The sequence below is a fragment of the Ceratina calcarata genome, unplaced genomic scaffold (assembly GCF_001652005.2).
Source record: "Ceratina calcarata isolate Rehan_Ccalc_2016 unplaced genomic scaffold, ASM165200v1 scaffold48.2, whole genome shotgun sequence".
In the NCBI taxonomy this organism is placed as follows: Eukaryota; Metazoa; Arthropoda; class Insecta; order Hymenoptera; family Apidae; genus Ceratina; species Ceratina calcarata.
In genome coordinates this window covers 2,708,673-2,735,218 of record NW_017172225.1, presented here as the reverse complement: position 1 = coordinate 2,735,218, position 26,546 = coordinate 2,708,673, and the positions used below count along the sequence as shown (strand labels likewise).

Below are 26,546 nucleotides of genomic sequence, written 5' to 3'. Positions count from 1 at the left end.
TCGGCTGGATCGTGAACGGAATTCGGAGGCCCGCGAAGCAACGCGTCGCGGTCGTTTAGAACGTAAAACGTGCTTGTGCAAGAATCGTAGAATCAGAAGGACGACCGGATTCCCGGAGTTCTTCAACGATGATCGTCTCTTTATTTTGCCACTTGACAGTGGAACGATTATCGATCTCATGGTTTCCTCAGCTTTCCCTTTCACCTCGTCGAATCCTCGCGTGTTTATACACTGTGCGAGTCACAATCAATGAGGAGCTCTTGAGTACTCCTGAACCTAATCGTTATGCGTATAGAACGTGTCTCATGTTGATCGCATCAGATTCTTCTTATCAATTTCTTGTCGTTCGGATAGAACATCTATAATGCATGATTAATCAAACGAATGGTATGCACATTTTTTATGTTTGTTGTACCTGTTCGTTATTTAAAATCGAATCACGGTCAAACGTCTATATCACTTGAGCATTTGTGACACGCACAATCGTCCGGATCGAACAGCTCGGCTGCCTCGGTCGAAGTTTAAAGGCGTTTCAATTAAACCGCGTTTCATTATAATTGTCTTAGCGGAACCATAATTAGCGTGCGTTTCTGCGACTTGGCATCTCCTTTGTCGGAATTATCGTTTGTTGCTCGGCCGAGTTCGATGCAAACGCGGAAAGCCTAATTCCCGCGAATGCGTGCACTCAGATGTCTTTAATGTAGTTTGAGCGTCGTCGTTACTCGATGCATCGTTTACGTTGTCAAGGCTGCATAAACGTATCCACGACGTAAAAGTAAATTTTCATGGAATACGTGCTTTATTGTGTCTCGGTTTTCATTAAATTTTCAAACCCTCCCGCTTTACCCATTTATTACGTTATTCCATTAAACCATTTTATTCATGTTACTTTGACTAGCATGCGAAGTATTCTGCGTTTAGGTTGGATACTTTTGATTAACTGGGTACTTTAATTGATTACTGGGAAGTTTAAAGCAAATTCGTAAATTCAGGAATTACTGAGATCAAGTGGAAATCTAATGCTGATCATCATATACATATGTACACAGACAAACATAGACTCTGCTGCTCTGATGAGATCCTCCTGAATTATCAAAATTGCTCAAGTCGAACTATATTTGGTAGAATAAATCCTGCTTCGTTCTGCCACTGAGATTACCACGGTAAATTGGTTTGAAAATTGAAGGGCCCTCGTGCTTACCTCCGAAGCTACCTGCTGCATGTTTCAATCGTACGTTTTAATGAATTCTGTTAATTTCCATTTCGCACGCCTTCGCACGTGAGCGCGTTCCCAGACGACTTCAACCTCTCCTGGTTTTTATCGTAAAACGGATTGTAAGAAAATAATTATCGTACGTTGTGATCAGGCGCCGTAGTTAAGGAAACTTATTCTGATTGCGGTTGCAACGTAATTGCATTTTTATTTGTCTTTTGTTCTGAACGTGAAAGAACTTACAGCGTGCTATTGCACGTGAAACGTTATTACGTTTTCTTCCAAATACGTTTGTATTTTAGAATAAAAGTCTTTTATATGGAATCGATCTTGGTAGAAAGTCGCGAACGGTGTTGTTCCTTGTTGACTTTAAGAAAACCTTTCAAAGAAATCGACGGACGCCTGAGAGTTCATCTCACACGCGTGTTAACGCAGGTACGAGAACAAGGAGATCGCGTTACGTAAGGTTTAGAAGCATATTGTCGGCTCAGTGTTCCATCCGCTGCACTGGGATCTCAGTTAGCACAAAGGCCGTGTTCCTACCCTCTTCTCCTTTACCCCACGGCAACCCTTGCACACCCCCTTGAATCCGTATTGTCTCTGCACTGGTGATGCACCTAAACGTTATCTGGCCACGCAGCAGATAGTATTACGGTCATGTCCCTGCACATGCGATACGTTTGCATAGTCTGATCGTTTAATGTCGTCGTATACTCGGTATCACGTGCTCGTCGCGATCAGAAATGATTTAGCTTATCGTCTGGGGACAATTTTTTGTAAATGAAATATCATTGAGATCGACCGTTTATCAGTCGGTAAACAAATTAATGCTGACGAATCGTTTGAGAGAAGTCGCTCGCGGGTGGACGAGCGTTGTCTAGCATCGGGGGTGGGGCCAATTTTATCGTTCAGAGGTTCATTAACGCGCCTTTGTCCCGAATTTAAATCAGCCGGTGCATTGTAGAGACGAACGGGTCGCACGACGAAAAAATGGAACTTAATAAATTGCCACGCTTGTTATTCGGCTTGTTCATAAATCGGGGGACAAAAAATGGGTCGCGGATAAAGGGAAATAAATTTTCGTGACGGTTCCCCGGGATTTAGGTATGGAAAAAAAAAATAAGCAGTCGTAAATTTTGCCGGTGAAATTATTACCGTGCCTAGGTAAATGAACACGGTGGCTACTATAAATTATCAAGAGCTATCCGTTTCACCTTTAATTACTCTCGATTATTACATTAACTGAACTAATATATCTCTACACCGTTGTTACTACGGTATTCCTAAAATCAGTTGCTCCTTCCGTTTCGATTCGTTTTTCCGCTAAAACTACGGCCCGTTGCTTCTTAGGTAAAAAAAATTGGCTATGCATTTCAGTTCGCTCATCTTTAATGCATGATTCTCGTAGAATAAAAGCGTGTCAACAGGCATGTTCCATTTGCGGAAGCTGAGATGCATCGTTTCAAGGCCGTTGATTCGTTTCAACGAAAATAAGAAGTAGCCGTAACACTTTTTTCTACCAAATTAATATGTTCAACAAATTTCCGTGAACGAGCGTGAACCCTACTGTGCGAGATATTGAGATAAACGATATCGTGCGGTAGGCCAGCGTGGTATGCGTACAGAAAGAATACAATCGGGGCGTCTAAAGTAGGAAGAACAGATTCAGGTGATGAGTTTCACGTTTTCTTTATTGTTATTAAATTAATATGTTGTTCAAGGACTTATACACGTATACATATGTGCACAGGCGTGTAAATTTAAAGAGAACCCGCGCGCCCAAACGTGTGTGTGTTCTGTGTCTCTGTGCGCGCGTGTGCACACATCGTATACGTCTATATCTTCTCTTTATACGCACGTATGTATGTATTGTATATAACAGCGACAATTACAATGCATCGTTTATGATCAGTAATAATAATCGTAATCGAAAACCTTACCGATTACTAGATGAAAACGAAAATACCTGGCGAAGTAATCCATAATAATTAATCGTTTAATTAGTACAGTCGTTATTTACTCGTTAACCCTTAAATCCATTTTTGTCTCACCGTCGTCCTCGTTAATCGTCGTCGTTCTCGTTACGTTCATCATCGCTTTTTGTTCATTTTAATGCTTATATCACTCGTTATAGATACAGGGATACAGAAAAATAATACCGCGCGGCTGTGGTGGAATCTTCTTAAATGTATATGTATATATATTTATATGTATATATATAAAAGGGGATCGAGGACTGTCATTAGAATAAATTTGCTCTCGCACGGATCCGCTCTGTCTCCGTTGCCGAGTTTCGTTCGCGATCCGGGACCCGCTATCTTTCGATCATCGCGAACTTCGTAAACGTGTTCCTCTCGCTACTTCGCGTTTTCAATTCGTCTCCGGAAATTATCTTTCTTCGAACTTACGTGCACTTTCATTCCCCTCCATCCTAAAGAATTACGAATATCGGGCAGGCGTCCGATCACCGAATGGCAAACCAATGAGTGATCAAATGCTCGCGAGAGAAACTGACGGACAGAAAATCCCGGATCGCCAGACCGCGATCCGACCTCACGCCGCATTTTCAACAACGTTAGGATAAATTGTAGCTTTTTACTTAACGAATCCTACCAGCCGAGCTCGTCTACGTGATCAGCGAGATCGGGGATACTCGATTTTACACGAGCTGCACTATTTAGGTCCTTGGTCCATTTTCGACGCGTACGTTTTATTTACAAGACATTGTGACTCTTTACGCTCCTCTTTGGTGCATGCGCTTCGACTCGTCGCTATTCTCTCTCTCTCTCTCTCCCTCCCTTTGCTTTAATAATCAGATTCCTCCCTGGCCATGTGCATCGACGGATCGAGAGCGAATCGTCGAGAGGACTCACGCCTGTACAAATCGTTTCTGTTTTCGACGAAGTTAAATCGGGGACAACTCGCGTGATTCGGTTTTCTCGTTTGTCGGTTTCTTTATTTTCATGTTTGAGGGACACGTGCCAAAAACGATCGGGTACATCAAACGAATACAATATCTACGTCGGATGGTTCTTTGTCAGATCAAGAACATTGTTCGAGCACTTTTGGACAACGCCTCGCCTGCGGAGGGAGGACCAGGGCTGCGAGAGCGTTGACTCTTACTACTTACGTTTCTGCTTCCTAATGAACCGTGTACTTTGCTCGATACGATGACTAATCTTTATTCGATATAATTCGAAATGCTTATGAAATAATTGTTAATATTGACAACTTGGAAAACTGTTAATGAACGATCTACTTTATTGAACACGTGTGTTTCACTGCGTCGGATATTAATGACGAATACATGAAGTAAGCTTGAAAAGATAGGCGAGTCTCGAGTCATTTCGATCGTAATGGATCCCAAATAAAAATTTATACAGCTACGCAGGCAGTCTAGAATGATAATTAGTAATTGAAAAGTGTGCTTGGAATTGATGTTTGAAGAACACCGAGGAGACGTTCAAAGAATCGATCGAAGGGATTTTTGGAAGTTTTGTTTAGCCTAATCGTAGCTCTCGTAGCCTCCTGTTTGCCGCCTCTCCGAAGGGTAGACACAAACGTAAACGCAGTCGACTGTGATCGTCCCCGGTGGCGAAAGACGACATTCCACCTCGCCGTGATCGGTATGGAAATATCCAAAGGTATTTCGCTGATTCTCTTCCACGCGGTTCCCACCCACCCAATTCTCTCACTCTCATTCTTCGATTTCACTTGTTCTCATCTTTTTATGGCATGCTATTACCTGTATATGACACATTTACAATAATAACAATATGTTACTCGTCGACGATCGCCGGGGTCCACCTCGGTCCTTAATTCGTATTTTTTTTTCTCTCTTTATGTATACGTGTTATATTTATATACTCGTATTTATAATATTTATATATTTATATAATCCGAAAATTTCAGCGTGGCTGAGTGTGTGTCTGTGTACGTGTGTCTGATCCAAAAGTCCTGAACCCCCTTACCCCCAATTCTCGTCGTATCTTTACCTCGGCCTTTCTCTTATCGTTTATCACAAAGTTTCTCTTTACGCTTTACACGCCTACTGTTCGCCTAATCCGAATTGCGGTCGTCTATGGTTCGCCGTTACGATTGGAATAGCTGGCTTTTTATTTACACAAATTAAAAGTAGAGTAGGAAACGATGGAATCATTGTATGTAATGATCGTGTGCGTGATCGAATAATTGTTCTCACGGCGATCGCAGAGTGGGGTGCATCCCTTTCGTAAAAATAGTGTACAGGAGTACGAACGAACGTTGTGACAATCATAATTGAAATTCGTCTTAAATCGCGCTACTTTCAAAGAGGAATATCTGTTACGATTCGAGATTAATGAACTGCGCAGGAACGTTATTAAAGACTCAAAGCCGAAGTAAGATTTTTAAGAAAGGGAAAGGCCATTCTTGCACAGTCGCGAGAACAAGGGAGCCGTTTCATTGATCCTGCCCTAATCGTTTTCTAACGTCGATCCCTTGCGAGGAAACACAAGTCGTTAGGGGCACGCGGTAAAGACACAGAAACTTGTGCGTTGCATGGCCGAGCGTATTCGACAAGGAAACATTATACGGTCCCTAACGATACATAAACAATTGGAAACGCAGGCCGAGGTTTGGTCGATATAATTCTCACTTCATCGAGCATGGTTTTCGATTATCGCAATTGTCGCATTTGCCATAAATCCAGGCCGGGTCGATCGCTTATCTCATTTACTGTACTAAATAGCGAAGGGATACTCAAATAAGTGTCGATTATCGTTCACGATTTTCATTGTACTTTCAATTTTTGGCTCACGATCCCTCTTTACGTTCAAGCCAGATTTTTCAGTGTCAAACTAACATCATTACTTCCTAAGCCGATGGAAATGATATCTCTGAAATTTCAAGCGCTAGACACGAACGTACGCAGAGGAAATGTATAAAAATCGTTCGTCGAGTATATGAATAATAGAATACAATACGCGCTTAGTTATGCCGCATTTGAATCGTGTTCTCTCACTTATTTTTGAGAAAAGTACTTTAATACGTACGCTTTAAGAATACTGATGATTATAATAAACGTGCGTCGTGGCATGCTCAACACGTACGAGGATAGAAAACCATGCCTTCGCGTTAAAATAGAAAACTTTAAACTTTTCGTTCTTCGCAATAATCGAATTCTTCGAGCAAGATAATCGTCGTCGATCGTAAGACCTTTCATTCGATAAACGAAAAATGATTCTAGAGGCTGTTGCAAAGATAAATAATAATTAACGTGAAGGAAACACAATTTCCTTCCGCGACACGTTTCTATAGACTAATCGCCGTTGCTGCGTCGACGAGATCGACTTCACCGTCGAGCACGATGGAACTACGAACGAGCGATTCCCGCGACGCGACACTCCGCAAAATTTCTTTCCCCCTTACCTTCGATAATCTCTCCTCCCTCTCCGTTGCGACGATCTCCACGTTGTGGCACAATCACATACGCTATTGCTACGTTGTGTGTACATACTGAAACGAATCGTTTACACGCGACAAGACGAACAGACTCATTCTCTTTTCTCTCGCTCCTTCGGCTTCTCACGTTTACGTTACCCGTCATAATAAAATACACGTTCACGAGTGACACAGCGTTGCTTTGTTTCTCTCGTTCTACCATCGTCTTCGTCCCACGCCCTTAACCGATACTCCCCCCGCGGTCTATAATTATGTACAAGTTGGAAAATTGATTAAGTGTTCTTCTGATAATCGCACCCTTCCTCATTTTCTCACGCTCTCTCCCTTTCACGCCGTTATAAAAAATTGATTCGTTTTTTTTTTTTAAATTTATTTTACTTCATTATTATTCACCAGATATATGTACTCAATGTTCGTGAAACACTTTCCTCTCGATGTCGTTACTGCGATTTCTATTCCTCCGACCCGACGAGTTAAGCTCATCCGATTCACGTGAACGAGACGCGTACTGGACGTACCTCCCCTCCCTAGATGTTGCACGTTTCCTCCTCGTTATGAAAAATATTCTCGAAGGTTGCGGGCGCGCCATCACAGTTAAGTACCAGCGTCAGAGGTCGTCTCTTACCGCGAAACACTTTCTTCCTCTAAAATTAATCTTACCGAAGATCGTATATGTAACAAGAGTTTCCGTCCTATGTACACGTGTCTTCTCCCACATTTGTTAAATACTCTAAAGGGCTGGCCAGGCTTCCTCGGTATACTCGAGACTCGTGATTCACCGTCCGAGTCCGCTAAACACTTTCAGACCGAGGAGCGAGCACGCCCTCGGAACACCGTCGGGAAACGTGGTCACGTTCGAATCGTGTTTAAAGGCGAATTGAAATATTTACATTCCACCGTGGAGCACAGAGTCCGTTGGCTGAGAGACCACCGCTGTTCCCGGTGAAGTTATCTTTAACGTTTTAAGGCAGTGTCGTTCGTCGGGGACGAGAGTGTCTCTACGTTTGCCGGTTCACGGGCTCGCGAATCGTAAATTGTATCAGGGCCAGCGCGACGATCAAGCGTCGCCGGGAACGCGGTTCCTCCCGAGTAAATGATGGTTCGAACTCGACTTCGAAACGCGGCCCCGTGTGTCATACGGGCTCCTCTCGCTTGAAGTTGATGTTCTGCGAGGCGCAGAAGTCGCGCGTGAACGGGATGCAGTTGAACAGCTTGCAGACCTCGCACTCGTACACCGGCACGTTGTAGAACAGCGCGAGGAGCAACGTGAACAGGACCACGATCAGTATTAGGCAGATCCAGATCAGCCAGATCTTCCGCCGGCGATCGTAGTGGCCGAACGAGATGAACGGCATCAGAGCGTACGCGGCCAGGAAGCCGAATATGAAGCCGAACAGATGGGCGTAGTTGTCCACCCATGGCAGAATGCCCAAGATCAGCAGGCCGACCAAGACGAGGATCAGCTTGGACAGCGTCCGGCGTGGATGCTTCAGCATCGGCCAGCAGTGGAGCACTTCGACGATCAACGTTGCCAGAAGGGCGAAGTGCGCGCCTGCCGGTCCCACCTGCAACGATCGGTTCGTTCAGTGTGTACCAGTAGAATGTATAATCGGGGAAATGTTCGTGTCGAAAGTTACGATGAACGATACGGGTGATAAGATTTCCTTTCGCGAAACACGATTGAATCCTGTTTGGTTCTAACAAAGGAGACTCAATGCGAACAGAGAATCCTTCCGAGTACGTAACTATCGTTCGCCGTAAGTCATCGATAATCCACGCGACACAAATCGCGTTAACGCCGGGGACCAGCTTCCTCCGAGCCAGCCAGCGTGGAACAATAATTAACACCACGGCGCGTTAAAGCGGTAAGGGTGGGAAGAGCGATAGAGTGGATATCCGGAAACGGCGGGGGGTGCGTTTAACCAAACTAATTAGAACAAATTGGACGGTATTAGTTCACTGTGAAACGGTTACCTTTCGTTTGCCTTTGCTCCGTTCCGCATTCACCGGAGTCGGGATTATTCACGAATGCGCGTTACTGATACAAGGAGAAAACGGGAACAGAGAACCGGAGGGAATAGAATCGACGTATAACTTCAAGTTCACCGACGTGTTAAGAGGCGAACTGATAAGACAGTCGCGCCACAGGGTGCCGGGCACGCCTAAGCTTTAATAAATCAGACAGACCGCCCGTGGTTCTCGGTAAGCTTTACAGAGGTGTCGTCGTTTTTTTAACAACGCGTTTTCGTGTTATTTGTAATTAAAGTATACATACCTCCGCTCGGTATGGAACGAATATCGCGCTGGCCAAGTTCCCGGCTAGCGCCCCGGTGAAATAGATCAAAGCGATTCGCAGCGAGCCGGTTAACTTCTCTAAATCCCGCATCAAAAAGTACTGAATCAACAGCGTGATCGACAGATGAAGAATTCTGTAAAACGGAAAACGAAGTCACACAAAAAAATTGAACGAATCGTAAGAGTTAGAACAGCGGTAATTTCTACTCATCAAAAATGTGAGAACGATTCGTACCCGGCATGAAGAAACATGGTCGTGAAGAGCCTGTAGAACTGGTCCGGCCACTCGGGATGAAGAAACGGTATCATGCCGCACACGTCGTGCAAGCACTCGACTTGGGAACAAAGAGAAGCCTCCTCGTGAAAGTAACCGTGGACGAAGTCGCAGTACTCCTTGGTGGTGATACGGCACATCCCGTGGATGCCGATGCAGCACGGGTGTCCGATCACCTCGCAGACCATGTGCTCCGCCATTTTATCCTTGTACCGGCTCACTGGGAAGTTCCCGTTTGCCCGCTGGCTCCCGTTTCTACTGTTGAGCAAGGCAAATCGTTTTCCTCGATATTATTCGCGTACACGTTCATCGCGCGAGTCTTAAAATCGAAAGAATTTTTTCATAACGAGCATGGAGAAAGTTCTTGCAAAAGGGAATTCACGTTGTTGAGTGGTGTGAAGAGGCTCGAATTTTGGATAACGAATTTACCTGAATCGCTGATTAAAAGGGTTGGTCTTCCGGCAAATAGGCCACTTGGTGATGTCGTCCGGCCATTCGTACGGTGCTATGCTCGCCGGGGCGTCGCAGAATTTCGGGTCCAACCCGCAAACCGATCCGCTTATGCGCCCGCCTGGCCCACTGTCGCCGGGACCCCACTTCTTCCACGTCGATATCGTATTCTACATTTTATCGTACGAACCAGTGAGTAAACTTCAGAAATTGTTGAACGAAATTAACGAATACGTAACTCGAATAGTTCTATGAAAAATGAAATCAATACCAGAAGACCTAGTCGACCGAAACTGAAAAGATTAACGCAGAAATAATGATTAAATCGACAATAAGTGCAATAAAAAGTAATTTTCGATACGGTGAATGAAAAAAATAATATTTAATCTACACCAGAGAAATTTACCGTGGCAGTCGATCTCAATCCCCGGATCAGTTGGTGTGCAAAAGAGAAGATTATATTATAAAAATGCGAACGAGAAAAGGATTGGTAGGCAACGTGTTCGACTCCAATCCGGATTTACTCGGAAAACAAAACGGAGACTCACAGAGCAATCGGCTTTGCTGGACTGCACACAGCCAGAGTCGTCGTTTCTGATGCAGCACGCCGTGTCCCGTTCTCTTTCCCGCCACACATCGATCTCCTTCAGGATTTTAATGTCCCGTCGCATACACGGGGCGAACTTCGCGCCCAGGTGAATCAGATCTGCGGCTCGCGGACCGAACCAGAAATTCGCTGGCTCCTGGTAGTCCACTTGTTGCAACGACAGACTGGTCACCAGAACCTAATGCAATTCCCATGAAATCTAATACCTCTCTCACAACCGAATCGAGCAAAATCTTAGTTTTTTATTTTCTACTGTCCACCTTTGGAGTCCGTACGCGTCCACTGTCCGCTGTTCTCCAGTGGTTCAGAGAGGCTACTCACCAGTCCTGATCTGTGACTGAGATCCATGCCCACGGGCCCGAAACCGTAGCACGCCAACGATATTATCAGAATGAGAACTTGAACGGTGGTTATCCAATACGTGAAGTACGGGCGGTGGTCTTCGAAATCGTCCAGCTGTTTCCTGACGTCCGGCTTTTGCGACACGCTTTTACGAAACGATCTTCTACAATCAGAAAACAATTTTCCTATTACAATTTCTAATCTAAACGAGATTTACTCGAGAACCGAGCTCTGTTTTCAGTTACTTCGTAATTCCCCAGAAGAATCGTAACAGGGAAGGGAGAGAGCACCGTCTGATCAATAACTCCCCCTTTGGCATTTTTTAAATATCACGCTGTTCGCGCGACCCGAGCTCTCGCGTCACGGTTCTTTCTCATTTCTGACGTTTGCCGTCCGCGTTCATGTTTGTTGTTTGTGCTCCATGTGTATCTCCAACTAGGTCGTACGTATATAGGCAGCTACATACATAAAATCTTCGCGCGATTGTTAAAGCGGAATGGAAAGGGGGCCGGCGTAAAAGTTGTTTCAATATACCCGCGTCATCATCTCGTCCGCGAGCCGGAATAAAATAAGAATTTCTATTCATCAGTCCCTACCACCGCAGATTTCTCATTGTTTCTTGGCAACTTTCGAGTAAGCCGAAGTTCGAGTTCGGAAATTAATGCTCGGTAGATCTTCGAATTAGAAATGCCCTGATTATTTCTTTCCATTTTCTTATTACCAATTAAAGCGGAAATACAGATCGGAGATCAAGGATTCAAAGGATGTTGTGGAACAATAAATTATTCATACGTATATACGTTGGATTCGATTGTATTTGGTCAGGTGAAAATTTTATACGAGGCGCGAAAACTAATAAAGTTATTCGCATGAAAATTCATTTACTGCGGATAGCAAGTCGATTCCTCCACCGGCATGGAACGGTAAACGCATCGATATACAATGATTGACCGATATTTGGTAAATGCTCATATGTGGAAAATCAGGATCGATGGGAAACGTACTTCGCTGGGTGTTCCCAAATAAATGAAGGAAGTGCAATGATCTTCGATTGGAAAGTATCTTTGATAATAATCCGTAAAATTTAATATTCGGTGAGACATGAATCGTATAATGCTTCGTCCAAAGAAATAATACAGCGCAATGAAAGCTGTTTAACGAGTTGTATTTTCATGAGTCCAACGAGTGATGGACATAACGAACGTGTAACGCGACACGTCATTATTTAACGAGCAAAGGATTGCATTACGTAACGTAATTATTCAGTGAACTCACCCCAAGTATCTACCGACGATCCCCATGCCGTACTGCCTCCTGTTACTGTTGTCGAATATTCTGTCGATTGTACTCGGTGAGATCCTCGTAGCCCCGGTCAAATCTCTCCTAAGAGTCACCCCTTCGTCTTGCTGCAGCCTGGTGCTGTCGGCCAACGGCCGATCGTACCTCGACCTGCTCCAACTCGTTTTTCTGTAATCTCTACCCTCGTTGTAGATCACTGCACTTGGCCCTCGACGTTGGATACGCTCATCCAAAGTCGAGTATCAAACGCGAGCAACTTTTATCGCGATCGATTTTCATGCACCGCCGTTTCAATTATCTCGGACCGACTTTCTAGACGAGCTTGATTAAGTACTCGTTTCGACGTAACAAGGAATCATAGTATTCACCTTGAAATGTAGTGGTCCCTCGGGATGTGACGAGGTCTTCTGACCTGTCCGTCTGTCATCGTCCTCTCGTCCTTCTGCAGTGCGAACCTGTAAAATTCATATTGTCTTCCACTCGTACTCCACTCCGCGCGTCTTACTAACTCCGCTGGCATTTAAATTTGTACTCACCTGACCAACTCGTCGGACGTTTCCCTGTCGGCCGGAGAGTCGTGCAAGTCCGCGACTTTCGCGACGTCGTCCTCGTCTTTAGACGATCCACCGATTCCCGAATCGATCTGGGACTGCGATTGTTGCTGCGACGCCGGGGGCGGAGGCGGAGGCGGTGGCGGCGGTGGCCTCTCGAAGAAAGACTCCTCTTCGTCCTGACCGGTTTCCGGGGACGCCGCCGCCGCCGTCTCTGCCCTCGACATGTAGGCAACCACGCTCGGTGGAAAACTTCGCGACTCCGGCCTGGTCTGCGATCTTTCTCGGGGCCGTTGTCTCGTCAGTGACTGCAATCAAACCACCCGCTCAATCGTACCTTCGCCTCTTCTCCCAATGTATTTCGTACACGGCGATTTGATGAGAGTGAAGTCATAAAATGTTTTCGTTTCGTTCGAAAACATTTTGTATGAACTCTGCGCTTGCTTATTGATTCAACGGTTCATAAAATCGTTTGGTAGACGTTTGCCTAAGACTGAGGAGTGTACTTAGGACGCGAAATTGATTCGCAAGGAAAAGGTAAATGCTGCTGGCTATACTGTTCGATTTACCGTTATACTTGGATATGGGAACTGGCGCACTTGCGGATTTATCGGGGGCGGTCGAACTCTTAAATTATTATTGTATTTACGACGTTCGACGCATAGAAAGAGCTTTACCCGGGAGCTTCGAAATAAACCTCTGTCTTAATATTTCATTCTCCTCGCGATAACGGAGAACCAGTTTCGCGAGTAGTAAAAATAAAGGAAACGTGAAAGAGTCGTTTAAATGAAATATGGACACGAGGTTTGGCTCTTGCAAATTATTTGCGGCAGAAGAAAATGGTCTGTTACTATCCCGTGCCGATGTGGGGCGTAAAAATACAGATTCGTGGTCGTCAAAATAATTTTAAGGAATCACTGGACATTTCTGGAGACTTGGTCAAGTCAGCAATTGGACGGGCTGAGGAACATTCTTTACGAAATAAGCGCTTATCACCAGTCCATGTATGCCGCAATAATTTCTTTTTGTCCACGGTACTGTTTCCACGCGTAGATTATAATTGAGCCGGTGTCTCGTAACAGGTACTTTCACCTCGCCTGACAGCGCTAATGCAGATACTCTGATTTTACTGCTTCGTCCACTCTTGCAAACCCATAGACTACGTTCGAATGGACACACTAATTCGCAAATATGGAGCCGACATTAGCAGCCTATAATGTTTTAGTCGCATATTATTGCTTCTACCAGTGTTTATTAATCGGTCGGTAATCCCAGAGCAAAATAGGAACGCGTTTTCGCGGTCCCATCCATTAGAGCCGCGGGTATCTCCGTGACGCAGTCATGGTGCAGTTCGACGGCTGCTAATTTCGTGCGGGTAACGTCGTTCATTAATATTAAACTATGGGGCGGGCGTCTGTTAACAATGCAACGCGGCGACCGGCCAATTGATTGGAACTGGCTTAATGCTATTTTACGCCGACCGATAACGATCACGGAAATTATTTTACGCAATTAACTGACCGATTATTCATATCAGGAACACCGCGTGTAACTAATGCCCCAGACTCAACGATCAAGTGTTACAATCCGCGTTACCACCTGCGACTGTTAATTACGTTCCCTGCACAACTTGTGACAAACTCTGAATCGAATCTTTAATTTGCATTCGTTTCGTCCGTTTATATTTTCGTTGACGAGGATTTGGAAATCCCGGGCGTGCATTTTATTCGGGCAGGAAAATCTGTTTTCTAACGTGTTTGTGTACGGGATCAACGTGAAATCGTTTACCGAATCCATTATTCCGAGCGAACCTGGACGAGGTTTTTCTGCGCGGGTCGGCCGCGGCGTTCGCAATCGTTTCTATGGCATTATGTAGATGCGTGTTTAATCACGGGAACAACGGGCACTTCTAGCGAATACTCATTAAGCGTGTCGCGACACGCGTAGCTGCGTCGGTGATCGATAGTAATGATGAATCAATGGTGTAATCCAATATCATCGGTCCGGCAGCCAGGCAGGACCTCTCGGTTATTAAGGTCCCAGAATTAATATGAATTATTGCCGGCCGAGCGACGTTATTCCAATTAAAATCTGCACCCGTCCGCGACCACAAAAATTAAATCACGAAACGCGGTATAATTGATAGATTTTTTTTCTCCTTTTCCTCGCTTCATCATTCTGTCCGCGTGCTCTTCAGATAAACAGTCGTCTTTGTTTCATAACGAAAAGAAATTGATTTTGCTCGAACGATTAAGAAAACAGAAGAATTCCTCGTTGTCTGTAGATCGACGAGGAAATATGTATGGTTCCTTGTCAAACGTCGACAAATACTGTGTTCCGGGAAACTTGTTTTACCATGGTTTAATAGCTCCTAGGCTCGCTGGCTAATAACGTTTGAGTTTCGAGCATGAACAAATAAACTTCGCAATCATAAATTCAGCCCGGGAGCCGAACTCGCCGCGAACGTAATCAACAAACTTAAACGACAAACATGCGCGTCGACGCGACGCGAACGAGCTAATACGAAAGGGGCAACGGAAATAGAAATAAAAAAGGAAGAACAGCGTAGGGAAGGAGCCACAGTTTACGTAACCCGGGCAGAATCTGGCCGAACGTAGAGACTGTAAAATCGAATGGAATTTAATTTCGTTGGCCGACATGCCTGAATTAACATTCTCCGTGTTTATTGCACCGTATCGAGACTGTCCGATGAGATTTTATATCGTCGTGATCCCAGGCCTCGTTAATTGCCCCATCGACCGCCCTATTACTCGCAATTCACCACTGCCGTATATACGACCAAAGAACACGCATTCCCTAAAAAACGAGCTCTCGTTTAATAGCCTCTGTCGATCGAAATACCTAATTCTATTTATCCAACTTCTGTTGTAAAGGCGTTTTTAAAACATTTTTAAATATATTTCTTTGAGCTAATGTAACGCGAAGTGAAATGCTCTTAGGATAATCTGTACTTGCTTGTACTAAAAACATGTTTGCTTGTTCGTATCGAAAATTCAGAGCCAGCTCATCGAGTATTCGTATAATAACAATGCAGGCTGGTTAGATTTTTGTGAGAGATTTGAAAATTCCAGTTCCGCGGCAACGCAACACCGTGCGGTTAATTATTCATTTCGAAGTTTAATTACTCTATTGATCGTTTGGCCGTGTTTGCTTTCAATTATACAATAGTACTCCGGTAAGTGCTCCGCGTTGGAGTAGCCGGGATCTATTGTTATACTCTGCTTGATTTACGTGTTCCGCGTATCTATACGAGAAAGCATTAACGTTACACCTGCACGCATTGCGACGCTCTGACATTTTTCAAAATGTTTCCTAAATGTCTAATAACGTGCTGCACGAAAAATCCGTGTCGGGGAGAAAGTATTGTTAAGCTCTGTTTCTCGGTGTCAACATGGAACATGTTCCCTCTGTACGAAACTTTAAAATCGAGGCGAGACAGGATGCAAATATTTTCAGTGTTAGAATTTAAAAGATTGAAGCGTTTCACGGGTAACGTAAACATTTTACGACTACTGAATAGAGATGAAGATTCAGATAAAATAGTCGAAGGGAAAAACTAAAGATACATTGTACGAACGAAAAACAGAAAATTAATGAACGATTAACTTCTACGAATTACCTGATCTCATTTTGAAATCAAAAGGAATTGTTATTATTCCTGGAACGAGCCATGAATGATATATATTGTTTCCACTTTGAACGCTTAACAATAATTAAATCTCGGATGCGAAACGAATTCTAACAATCGCGAGGAGAAACGGCGGTGGCGAGAGGAAAGGGTCGAGGCATCGAAAAGGTCGCGTCTCGAAGGAAATGGTACGAACTAAAAGCTGTGTTCCGTCATAAATTCCTCCCGGGGTGCAGTAATATTTAGGCCACGCTAATTTTTCGCGTCTCCCTCCTCCCCATCCCACCATCCCCCTCGCTCGTTCTCCGATGGCCGCAGACTTATTCCCGTGGAAGTTGTGAAAGATGCCGGCTTAAGAAATAAATTTAAGGCACCGCTGGGTGCAGTAGGACGCGCTGCTTGCCTCCTCGCCAACTTCGTTCGAACTTCCTCCCAAAAAGAAAAACATTTTCCTTCCCTCTTCGGCCAGCTTGTCTCACGACCAACAGCTTTTCTCGGTTAACAGGCTTTCTTTATTACAAAATTTCAGACCATCGTTCGTGTTTATCACGTCATACGACAGAAACGAGTCGAACGTTTATTTCGATAATAAAGATTTCATATCGTAACGTCGCGTCACTGTACATGGTTACACGCCGCTGTCTGACGGGACAATTGTTTAACGCACCGGGCCAATGATCTGTATTAACGATCTCTGTGACGAACGAGCACGGGCGTGAGGGAAGGAAAAAGCAGGGGAGGCGTTTATTCTCGTTCTCTGTTGCTTACCGACCTCGCATTTCGCTCCGCGCGGAATTATGACGGGAAAACGTACATACATATACGTACGTTCCAGTTGAACCGAACGCGGCTACCGTGCATTCGATGCACGCGCCGCAGCCAATGTTCCGCGCGTTTCGCCCCTCATTTTTATTTATTTCACGACAGAGCCGCGTCAACCGAATTTATAGCCCCCTGTTTGTCATCGACATACAAATCAAGACCGTTTCCCGTTTCCTATCCTCTCTGTAACGTGTACTCGTCGCTCCCAATTTTCTTGTTCGAGCTCTGGAAAACTTAGACCTGTCGAACTTCGTGCAACGATTAATTGATCACGAATCTTTTGAAAGAACGATGGTTCTCTTATGCCTGACAATTCGTTTTTACACCAATGTCGCCAGACACGAAATTGTCCTCTCGATTTAAATAACTTCTAGCGGCGGCCGATTGCTTTTATCAATTACTGAGACACGGTACGAACGTATTTTTTTTTATGAAAGTATCTATCGTGGCGTTGCTATCAAAATGATTAAAGAGATTGTAAACGTTTGGTAGTAACGCTGGTCGAGCACGCGACTGTTCCAGTTACAACTGAAAGCGGATTAGTTCTTTATGCGTTTTCCTGAAGGCAGACGGAATTAACGGCGCTACGGGTAGATCGTACCGTCGGCCAAGCATATTGCACAGCTTATGCGAAATATACGTGCATATCTGCGTGCACAAGTGTATATACAGCAGAGCGTACATAACGCGGCTGTGAGGTCCGCTCGAGTTTTTATTAAAATTTACATCGTACGCCGCCGCGCTGCCGCGTAATAAGGAGACCGCGGGACCATTTATTAGTGTGAACCTAATAAACCCGTTATTAACTAACATCGGCGTTACCTTAATCAGAACGCCCCCGTCCCAACTTTTACTAACCCCCGGTTTCAATTCCCCGGAACAGTTTTTCTTTCGCTGTCAGCCCCTTGATCAACCGGCAAAATTCATTCGGTCTGTTATGTGTGTAGCAAATTTAACATCGTCGTACGATCAGAAAATCGCCGTAGTTGGGACATAACCATTTCAAAACCATTGACTTTGTTAAAAAATGTTTCAACAGCTCGTATTTATGTGGATTCGATGAACGGATATTTTCATTTTTCATTGGTTCGTTTCGCGGACAAAGAGCATTTTTAAAAACTTGATCCGCGATTTATACTTTTTTGAAAAAATCCCAGGTGCGCGACATCGGCTGAAAATTTCGCACGGCTCCGCGGCCACGTAGGTATAAAATATTTCAAAATATCCCGACCAATTTCGGCCCCCTCCCGTCCTAAAGTAAGATCGTTCCGATCGCGCAGTCATGGTAGCGTCGATTCGCCCGGTACACCGATAAACTATAATTTTGGCAATTTAAATGCATGTGCATGCGACTCGATAGACACGGCTAACCCCCGATATCTCCGAGCCCGCTTCTACGCATTACGTGCGTGGCATCAAGCGGATCGACCAGGTCGAGGGATCAACCGGTGAGATATCCTAATGAATTGCATCGATTTCGCGTCCACGCGCCTCCACCCGTCTATGTATGCCCGTGCCTGAATATTTATACTTTCATTATTGCGACACTAGGAATCACGCTCGGCGATGTTCCATCCGGCGAATCGAACAGGGTCTCGTTTCATCGCGATTGAACCTTCGTTGAGGTTCAACGACCGGGTTTTATCATATTTCTCGTGAGATCAAATCCGTTTCGTCATGGTCGAATCGCGCACGGACATCGCGCTGGAACAGTTGTATCGAAAAAAGAGACGTCGATCGTGTAATACTCATCGAGAATCCATTGCTCTCTATACGCGCGATCACTGAGCGTCTTAATTCCTGCTTCCCCGTTACGATGTAACTTTCGCTGCGTCCTTAGCGTTTAGCGAATTCAAATATTAGCAGCGAGACAACAGCCGCCGGGACTTGGCTTTCTTCTCGGCAAACAGAGAGGAGGAAACGCGCTGCACACGCCGTGAATCCGTTTTAACCCCGCGGTGGAGCGTTGTCCACCGGAAGTTTGGTCTGGTAAAGTTATACGGAAAGAGAGAGCGAGAGAGAGAAAGAGAGGGACTGCGGTACAGAACCGTCGACCGTATTTCAAAACTTGCCACTTAGCACGGCTACCGGTTGGATGTACGGCCCACTACCGTGTTTCGTTCGCTGTTCGAAGCGAAAAGTGTGCCGTTTGTATACACTGAGGCCCATTAGAATATTTTACGCGTGACCTGAAAACGAGTAACGCGCCCGACCGCCTGCCGCTTTTCTGCTGTCTCAAGAATCACGCGTTCGTGCACCCTTTTTTCCAGTTCGTGTTCCATCGTGCACGCGATTCATTACTGAAGCTCGTTACAAATTTTATGCCCCGATCTTATCTCTTGAATCGCCTGCAGGCCAATGACGATACATGCACGTTCAGAATAACAAGGACCGTAGTCTCGATGAGCTCGAATGGTACCTCTGGACGTTTCAGTATCTCGCAGAGTAAAACGTCGTGTCTCTTTCGCCGCCGATATTCGGCACGATATTAAAAATCAGCCGCGAGATCCACGCGTTTATTGCGGTAGTCTCCGCTCTCTTCCTCTCTCTCTCTCTCTCTCTCTCTCTCTCTTTTTTTTTTTTCGTGAAACGTTTGCATTAGGCTCGAACGTGCGGGCATTATGAACGGGGAAAGCAGGAAGAACAAAGAACAACGGGGTAATAAAGAGCGACGTGGCAGAGGAACGAGGAGAAGAGACATCGAAGGGAACAGACAGAATGGCCGTGTACAATGGGGACATTCGAATACAGGAACAATGGGCGAATCCTGTCGGGAATCAATTTCCTCTCTCGGTCGTCGAAATTACAAACGGCGAATCTACATTTATTTAGTGCTCGTACCGCGTCCCGAGTTCGGGCTGACCTCGGCCAAACAATAATCTCGTAATTATGCGAGAGACAGTAGCTACGATTTTATTGCGCAATTTCACCGACGTTTCGACCGTGTATCAAAAGGGCTCTCAATTTTTTGTTTGTTTCCCCGTCTATCCACTCTTTCATCCTTTCGTTTCAATCAAAGCTCGTTTAAAAAACAACGAAAGGGGCTTAACGCTTTTTTTCTACGCGGAATTCGCTCGAACCCTTTGCAAAATTGCGCGGCTCGATTGCGTCACGTCGTTAATCGACGAACGCTTCGCGTCGTTGTAACACGATAACGAGCAAACGTATAACAATTACTACGATCTTCATTGTGAGCGACGTCACGGTTATTTTCATTTCACGTGCTCGATTATTTTACCCCTTTTCAGTTTTTCTTACCGTTTCACCGTGTTTACTGTTAGCTAATATTTCCCTTCCCCTTTGCGACGCGAAGTGACTCATCTTTAGTTCATATACATGTCTCGACGAGAGCCAGTTTGTTCAAAGCTCGTGTTTTTAAGAGCTTGAAATGAGATCGCTTGCGAGCGTTCATAAAGTTGAACGTTAATTCTATTAGACGGCATTCTCACGAGTCAGTCTCAAGCAGTGGAGTAATTAAACTTGACTCCCTTTTATCAACGATCCGCGCCTCAGATTCGTGATCAGTCTCTGTACTCTCCGGTCCTATCCCTGGGCGTTCCGATTTTCGAATCGTAATTGAGATAAAACAGATCCGGGTTCGTTACGTTCGACCGATCGACGATCGCCGGCTCGTCGTTTCCCTACGTCGCGTATTCCACGAGTGTGCTTCGTTCGGGCCAGACACTCGTACGCGTTATATTTTTGTAACGATGAGACGAATTTCGTAAAGATTCAAAATCTAATCTCGCAAATTGTCCGTCAGTTAATGAGAATCGTACTAAGCGTCTAATTTAATTCAACACAAAAGGAAAGTTAATTTATTGCTAATTAAACGCGGGAGCTCGCGTTCTCAGATTTTCCCGGTTGAGACGAACGGGTGGAGAGGAGTAGGTAAAGGAAAAACTTTGTGACACATTTCAGCGACAATAAAATTTTCCAGTTAACTCGGTAAAATTCCGGGAGTGGCAGTTTCTGTGAAAATGAAGCTTCGTTTGAACTTGGTGTGTACACGGCACGGGGGCGAGGCAGTAAAGAGTTTCACGGATCTATCCGTTTGTTTCTTTTATCCTGTCGATTGTGCTCGTTCCAGTAAAGTCGCGAGAGAGGCAGCGAGGGTGGAGGAGGCAAAGTGTCAAAGAGGGTTTACATGCTGTCGTTGTCTCTAGTTTAAATCTACTTTCTTTACCCGCTCATTCTTGACTAACATCCCTCCCTCTCTTTCTCTTTCGCTTCCGTTTTACCGTCGGAGCTTATGCTTACAGCTGCATGTAAAGCAACACGAGTGGTACTCTGCCTCGCGAGTCAGACGTAAGGTCTGCTCGCCGGACGGCAGACTCTGAGCCACTGAGAACAGAGCTGTGTCTGCCATTCGCTGTGTTCTTTCGATTGACTTTACGGCACGACGTGTATTTTTCGTGTACATTCAAATTGAGCATTTCAGATAGAATGAATATACTGTTCTGCAATTTGATTTAAATCCGACGGTTTATACAGTTGCTTTTACAGCACGAATGATTCCTTTTCTGTTCCTTTTGAAATTCCTATAACATAATTTCTCTTACTTCCGGCGTTTTCATTAATCTTAATAGGCACAGTTGCGTTCGCCTGAGGCCGCGCCTTTTCGTATCTCCGAGACGCGAAAACATTCGCAATGGAATTCGAAACAAAGTCAAAAAGCTAATTAACTGAGAAGAAACGAGATAAGTTCGAGGTACGATGAAAATTCAAAGGAACCTCGAAGGAACTTGTACAAAACGGGATTGTTCAATAGGAAACTTTCAACGAGTCTAAGAAAGCTTAACGAAAATTTCTAATAGTACAGCCTTTTGTGTACTCGTTCCACAATTGAAGGCATGATCATACATGATGTTTCGTGGCTTTCTATATAATTTATTTAGAATCGCTATTCTATAAACTTCGTTCCTCGTCACTATTAACCGGTCGACCGTTCTATAGTTTAATAGCTGGTAACGCGATCTTTTATGAATCGTTCCAAGGAATGAACGGTGTCGACTAATTAATCTGCATCGATTAAAAACTTGCGCTGCTACGAGGCTACCGGCAGCCACGTTGAACTTCATAATTTAATCATAATGGTTAAACGTTTCCTGCAACTCCGGCGAAGAGATCGGAGAAAATGAAAAACGGAGAAGATACAATAACTTTCAATCGAATTCCGCCGATAAAAATCGGTTGCTGCATTGGAAAACTGGCGATCGCTCGTCGACGAGATTCCACCGAAAAATTTCGCGCTACTTTCGGTATAAAAAAGATACCAAGACTCCGCGATAAAACAGAAACCCGTGACACGAGATATGAGCGTTTTATTAAACTTGTCACTGTCTCCTTTTTGGGAATCGGGTGAGAGGTGCTTGATCGTAGATAGTTTAGCAATCGTTAATTAACGCATGTTTGAAATTAGTAACCGAACGGGCGATAGGGCGAGTTAAACAGATATCAAAGCCGGTTCGACGTGAGACACGATGCCCGGAAACCGGAAGGGGTTACCCGCCAGCTCGTTAGCTTAATGATCGCACCGAGTTCCGTCGAAACGTGCAACTTAACACGAGGAAACTTAGAATAGTGCGTCGCCCGCCGACGTTCACGATAACGAAACGCTGATTAACAGGTTCACCCCGATCCTCATCGGCAATAACGAAGAGCGAAACGTTGCACCGTTTCCTTTCGCACATGTTCGTCTTGCACATGGAAATTTCGGAGGAACATATGTCTCAGCAAAGGGCACAAGTATCGCTGTTAATATCTCCTTTGCCTTTATCATTTATACGTTGGGAGGGAATGGGAATTACACATGGGATGTAGTGCACACGTAACAAGGAATAGCTCCCCGCTCGGAATGTATCATTATATAATTTTGTATCTAACTTGTGACACGATTTCGTGATCCGCTTCTACTGTTTCGTTCATCAACCCGACAGAAACTAATGCTAACAGTCATGAAATGATATTTATTTGCATGATACAAAATGAATGAATGAATGAAAATAATAGAAACGTATAGAAAATATATGAAACGGATGTACGCAAAATAGACGTTGATTATGACATGCGACACGACATTTAAATTATATTTTTATACGCGATGATCGTCAAAGTTAAAATGAGAGGACTCACCTCGACGACGTAATGTAGCCCCGAAAGCGTCATTCTGGCGACAGAATCTTTTCGCCTCACCGGTTGCTGCCATCTTCTCAATGTGACACCCTGCGCAAAACGACCCTTATTACTAAATCTATTAAAAACGCGGCTCCCTCCACCCCCGTCTGGTGGAGACTCTCGGGTATAGAAACGGACCGTCAACAAAAACGTCGGTACAGTACGCAGTTTGAAAAGAGACACGAGAAAAAAATGTGTTCATTAAAATCCAGCGACGAGATAAAACGGATTCTCGCTTATAATTAAGGAAATTAAATACGGCCGAACGAATTTATTAATAAAAATGTATAAATATAAAGTGGCTCGTTCGAACAATCAATATTCATATATCTGGTTTCATTAAGAGACTCGTTAAATACATATACGTCTTCGGTGTACAAATGAATTCCAATTCATTTCGGCCTTATCACAGGCTCAAACGAATCTGACATTGTTTCGGATGAATTTTTGTCGGTTCACTTCGCACGTTTACCGAAATATGTTTCGCGTCGGGAAACACGGAAGCTTAATAACCGGCGAACTTACCTCGGGCACATCCGTAGTATCCGGCACGTCCCTTGTAATATCAGGATCCGGTGGTCTGTGTTCCGGAACAAGGGCACCGTATTTCCTCGACGCCATTCTCCGTCTTCGATCTAACCATCTCTGTCTCTCCACCGTCTCCGACTCCTCGTCCACGCCAAAGAATTGCGCCGTTTCGCGTCTGATGTAGCTGAAAACGGAAAATAAACCGCCGTTCGAGTTACCCGGTACCGGGTTGAGATTTATGCAGCATCCGCACAGCGGGGACTAGCCACCGTAAAATCAGCGTCGTAATAATAAAATAATAATACGTAATAAAGATCACGGCACTGATTTCGTTGGATTCTAATGCCTCGTATGGAATCGACACGGATCCGACATGCCGCTACGTCCGTTCTTTCGTCGTTCTTTTAATTAACTCGACAATGATTAATTCCTGTACGCGTCTATAGAATTAAACTTGTCAAAATCTTCCAAATGCAAATTGTCATATGCGAGAACGGGATACGTTGAAACAAACGAATTATTCAGTACAAGATCAATTGTTTGTCTTTTAAGTATCTGGATTATATTGCATCATCGTTTTATAAGCGAGAGCTTATTACTGGATGTGTTGCACGACTCACTTCCTGATTGCCTCGGTGCGACTCATGGTCCTCCTCAATCTGGGTTTCTGTGGGCCTGGATTACTGCTGGTACTGGCCAATTGGACGACCGGTCGTGGTGCCGTTGGGGCCGACGCGCTTCTGGCGATGCTGGGACCGGCCGCCGCCGTGGCAGCAACGGTCCCAGCGGTCGTCATGGGTATCGTCGCCGTGGTCGTGATCGGCGTGGCCGCCGTCGAGTCCGTTGGCGTTGGACCCACGCTTCCCACCGGGTACAGACCGATGCTCTGACCATTCTCTCCGTCCGGTGCGGTCGAAGAAACCGTTGACGTGCCGGTCGTTCCCGATCCTGGCGATGGTTGCCTGAAACATTCCCCAGTCGAGCTCGTTAATGAATGCAATTCTAATATCAATGCCGTTCTCGAGAGAATACAGAATTAGGTTTGAGTACAGGCAGAATACGAAAAGAGGAATTATTGATCTAACTTCGTACGAAATTTGCTGTGAAAAAATTCCTTTTAGAGAGATAACCGTATCTCGTTTCTTTCGCGTGGGATCGCCAACGATTAAAAGACTGGGCGGGTGAAGAGGCTCCTTTCTCCGGATCGGAAATCACGGTGGAAAGTCGACGGCGATGTTGAAATGGGCTTCGTGGTTGAATGTACTCGCGTACGTCGGTTATGAGCCACGGTGGATGCTATGTAATCCCGGTACACAGAAAGAGAGGGACTCGCGAACCGTGTCCGAAGAGTAGCCGAAAGTGTCGGGCGACCAACCGACGCCGAGCCCTTGTGTACAGGATCCCTATGGAACGCCGGCAAACTTTTCAATTTTATCTGCCTCTCATCTATTCATGAGTCGACCGGTTTCGTGTCCCAGCATTCTTCTACGGGATTCCCGGGCGAACGTCCCTGGCTCGCCAACGACAACAATCGACCGTGACGGTTACCGAGAAACTTTGTCGAGAGTCGCTTCGCGCAAGTGCTTTTCCTAGACGGATGTGGATTCGAAGTCGAAACGAAAGGGCAAATAATTATTCAGACAGCGATTCTCGAAGTATAAACTATTTGTGGTCTGTGAATTCTAGTTCAACGCATATGTTTGAGTCGACGAGAACCGTCGTCGATTAAAGTCGGTTCGACTGATACGTAAAGTACGGTATTAATTATAAATGAAAATTCATCTCTTTGAGATCGCGTCGAAATAAATATGGAACGATCGGAAATGGGTATTCTTATCGACTCAGTATGCAAGGCAAAACGTTGCCCCTTGAATTTCGCTCGTTAACGCGCATCCGATATTTGTTTGCAATTTGTAGGGAACTTCTGTATGACTACTGTCTTTCCGGGACGCGCTTCGCTACGGCCCACGCGTGCAATTTAAACTTGTTATCGACATACTGAAAGCTCCACAATATAATTGCGCGATACGAGCCCCGAGCTACGAATTATGTAACGAAACTATTTTCAATTTTTCGGCCAGTAATTGAGCTTATTAAACGTCAAAAGCGTTCACAATATTTTATTTAACGATTAATTAAAACTTACTGCGTCGACGTCGGACGCGTAATTAAAACATGTTTTTAAAAATGACCAACGCACTCCCACTATGTAAAAAAAAAATATAAAACGAGAAGTAAATTCCTTTTTGTGAGAGAGTTTCGTTTTCGCTGCAAACTGCAGGCACGAGTAAAAATTATTGAAACATTAATTTTGATGGAGCGCGTCGAGATCGAGCGAGGATTCAATGGCCTATGATTCTACGCGGAAAAAGTAGAAGAAGAGAGGGAAAACGATAGAGGGTATATCAGAAGGTATAATTGTGTCCCGTGACAATAAAACTCTAATATCCGGGCATGGAAACGAGGTACGCGGCTCACTTTTCCCATCGAGAATGTGGGACGGTACACGAACAGGGAGCAGAAAGCGGAAGGAAATTGACGGTGCTCTCTCGAGTTTTACCCGCTATATTCCTTTTTCTCTTTCTTCGGAAAGCCTGCCGTACTCGTTCCATCGAGCCTAGCGAGCTTTTGTCAAAGAATATCGCTGTTGTGAAATTCTCAGTCCTGCCACGATTGGTCTGCTCGATCCCCATTGATTCAGGGATATACAATAATATTTTAAACGTCCTACCACGTGAGAATTATTCACAATGAACCAATGAATTTTTTAATTCTGGTACAGTCTACACATACAGGTTTATTAATAATCTCATGATGAGCTTTTGTATGGTTAAGACGTTAAAGAAACGTTGAATGAACATGTTGAAGATCATGTCCAATTTTAATCCGAATGAGTC

At 44.7% G+C, this 26,546-nt stretch overlaps 1 protein-coding gene across 6 annotated transcripts in view; it reads right to left on the bottom strand.

The window, feature by feature from the left end:
• Positions 1 to 2,886: 2,886 nt before the first annotated feature.
• The window catches only part of rho-5 (rhomboid-5), a 143,767-nt gene continuing 120,107 nt past the window's right edge, over positions 2,887 to 26,546 (bottom strand). The window contains exons 4-16 of one of the 6 annotated variants that reach the window (XM_026815782.1): positions 24,270 to 24,611; positions 23,647 to 23,833; positions 23,080 to 23,169; positions 12,459 to 12,781; positions 12,291 to 12,377; positions 11,899 to 12,099; positions 10,603 to 10,786; positions 10,223 to 10,459; positions 10,081 to 10,107; positions 9,654 to 9,844; positions 9,186 to 9,482; positions 8,931 to 9,084; positions 2,887 to 8,220 (exon numbers count right to left, since the gene is read on the bottom strand). In XM_026815782.1, the coding sequence (XP_026671583.1) occupies positions 7,789 to 8,220; positions 8,931 to 9,084; positions 9,186 to 9,482; positions 9,654 to 9,844; positions 10,081 to 10,107; positions 10,223 to 10,459; positions 10,603 to 10,786; positions 11,899 to 12,099; positions 12,291 to 12,377; positions 12,459 to 12,781; positions 23,080 to 23,169; positions 23,647 to 23,833; positions 24,270 to 24,611 (2,752 nt within the window). In that variant the 3' untranslated portion in view covers positions 2,887 to 7,788. The remainder of the gene's footprint in view (positions 8,221 to 8,930; positions 9,085 to 9,185; positions 9,483 to 9,653; positions 9,845 to 10,080; positions 10,108 to 10,222; positions 10,460 to 10,602; positions 10,787 to 11,898; positions 12,100 to 12,290; positions 12,378 to 12,458; positions 12,782 to 23,079; positions 23,170 to 23,646; positions 23,834 to 24,269; positions 24,612 to 26,546) is intronic. The other 5 variants (XM_026815783.1, XM_026815784.1, XM_018029371.2 and 2 more) reach the window with 5 other exon arrangements.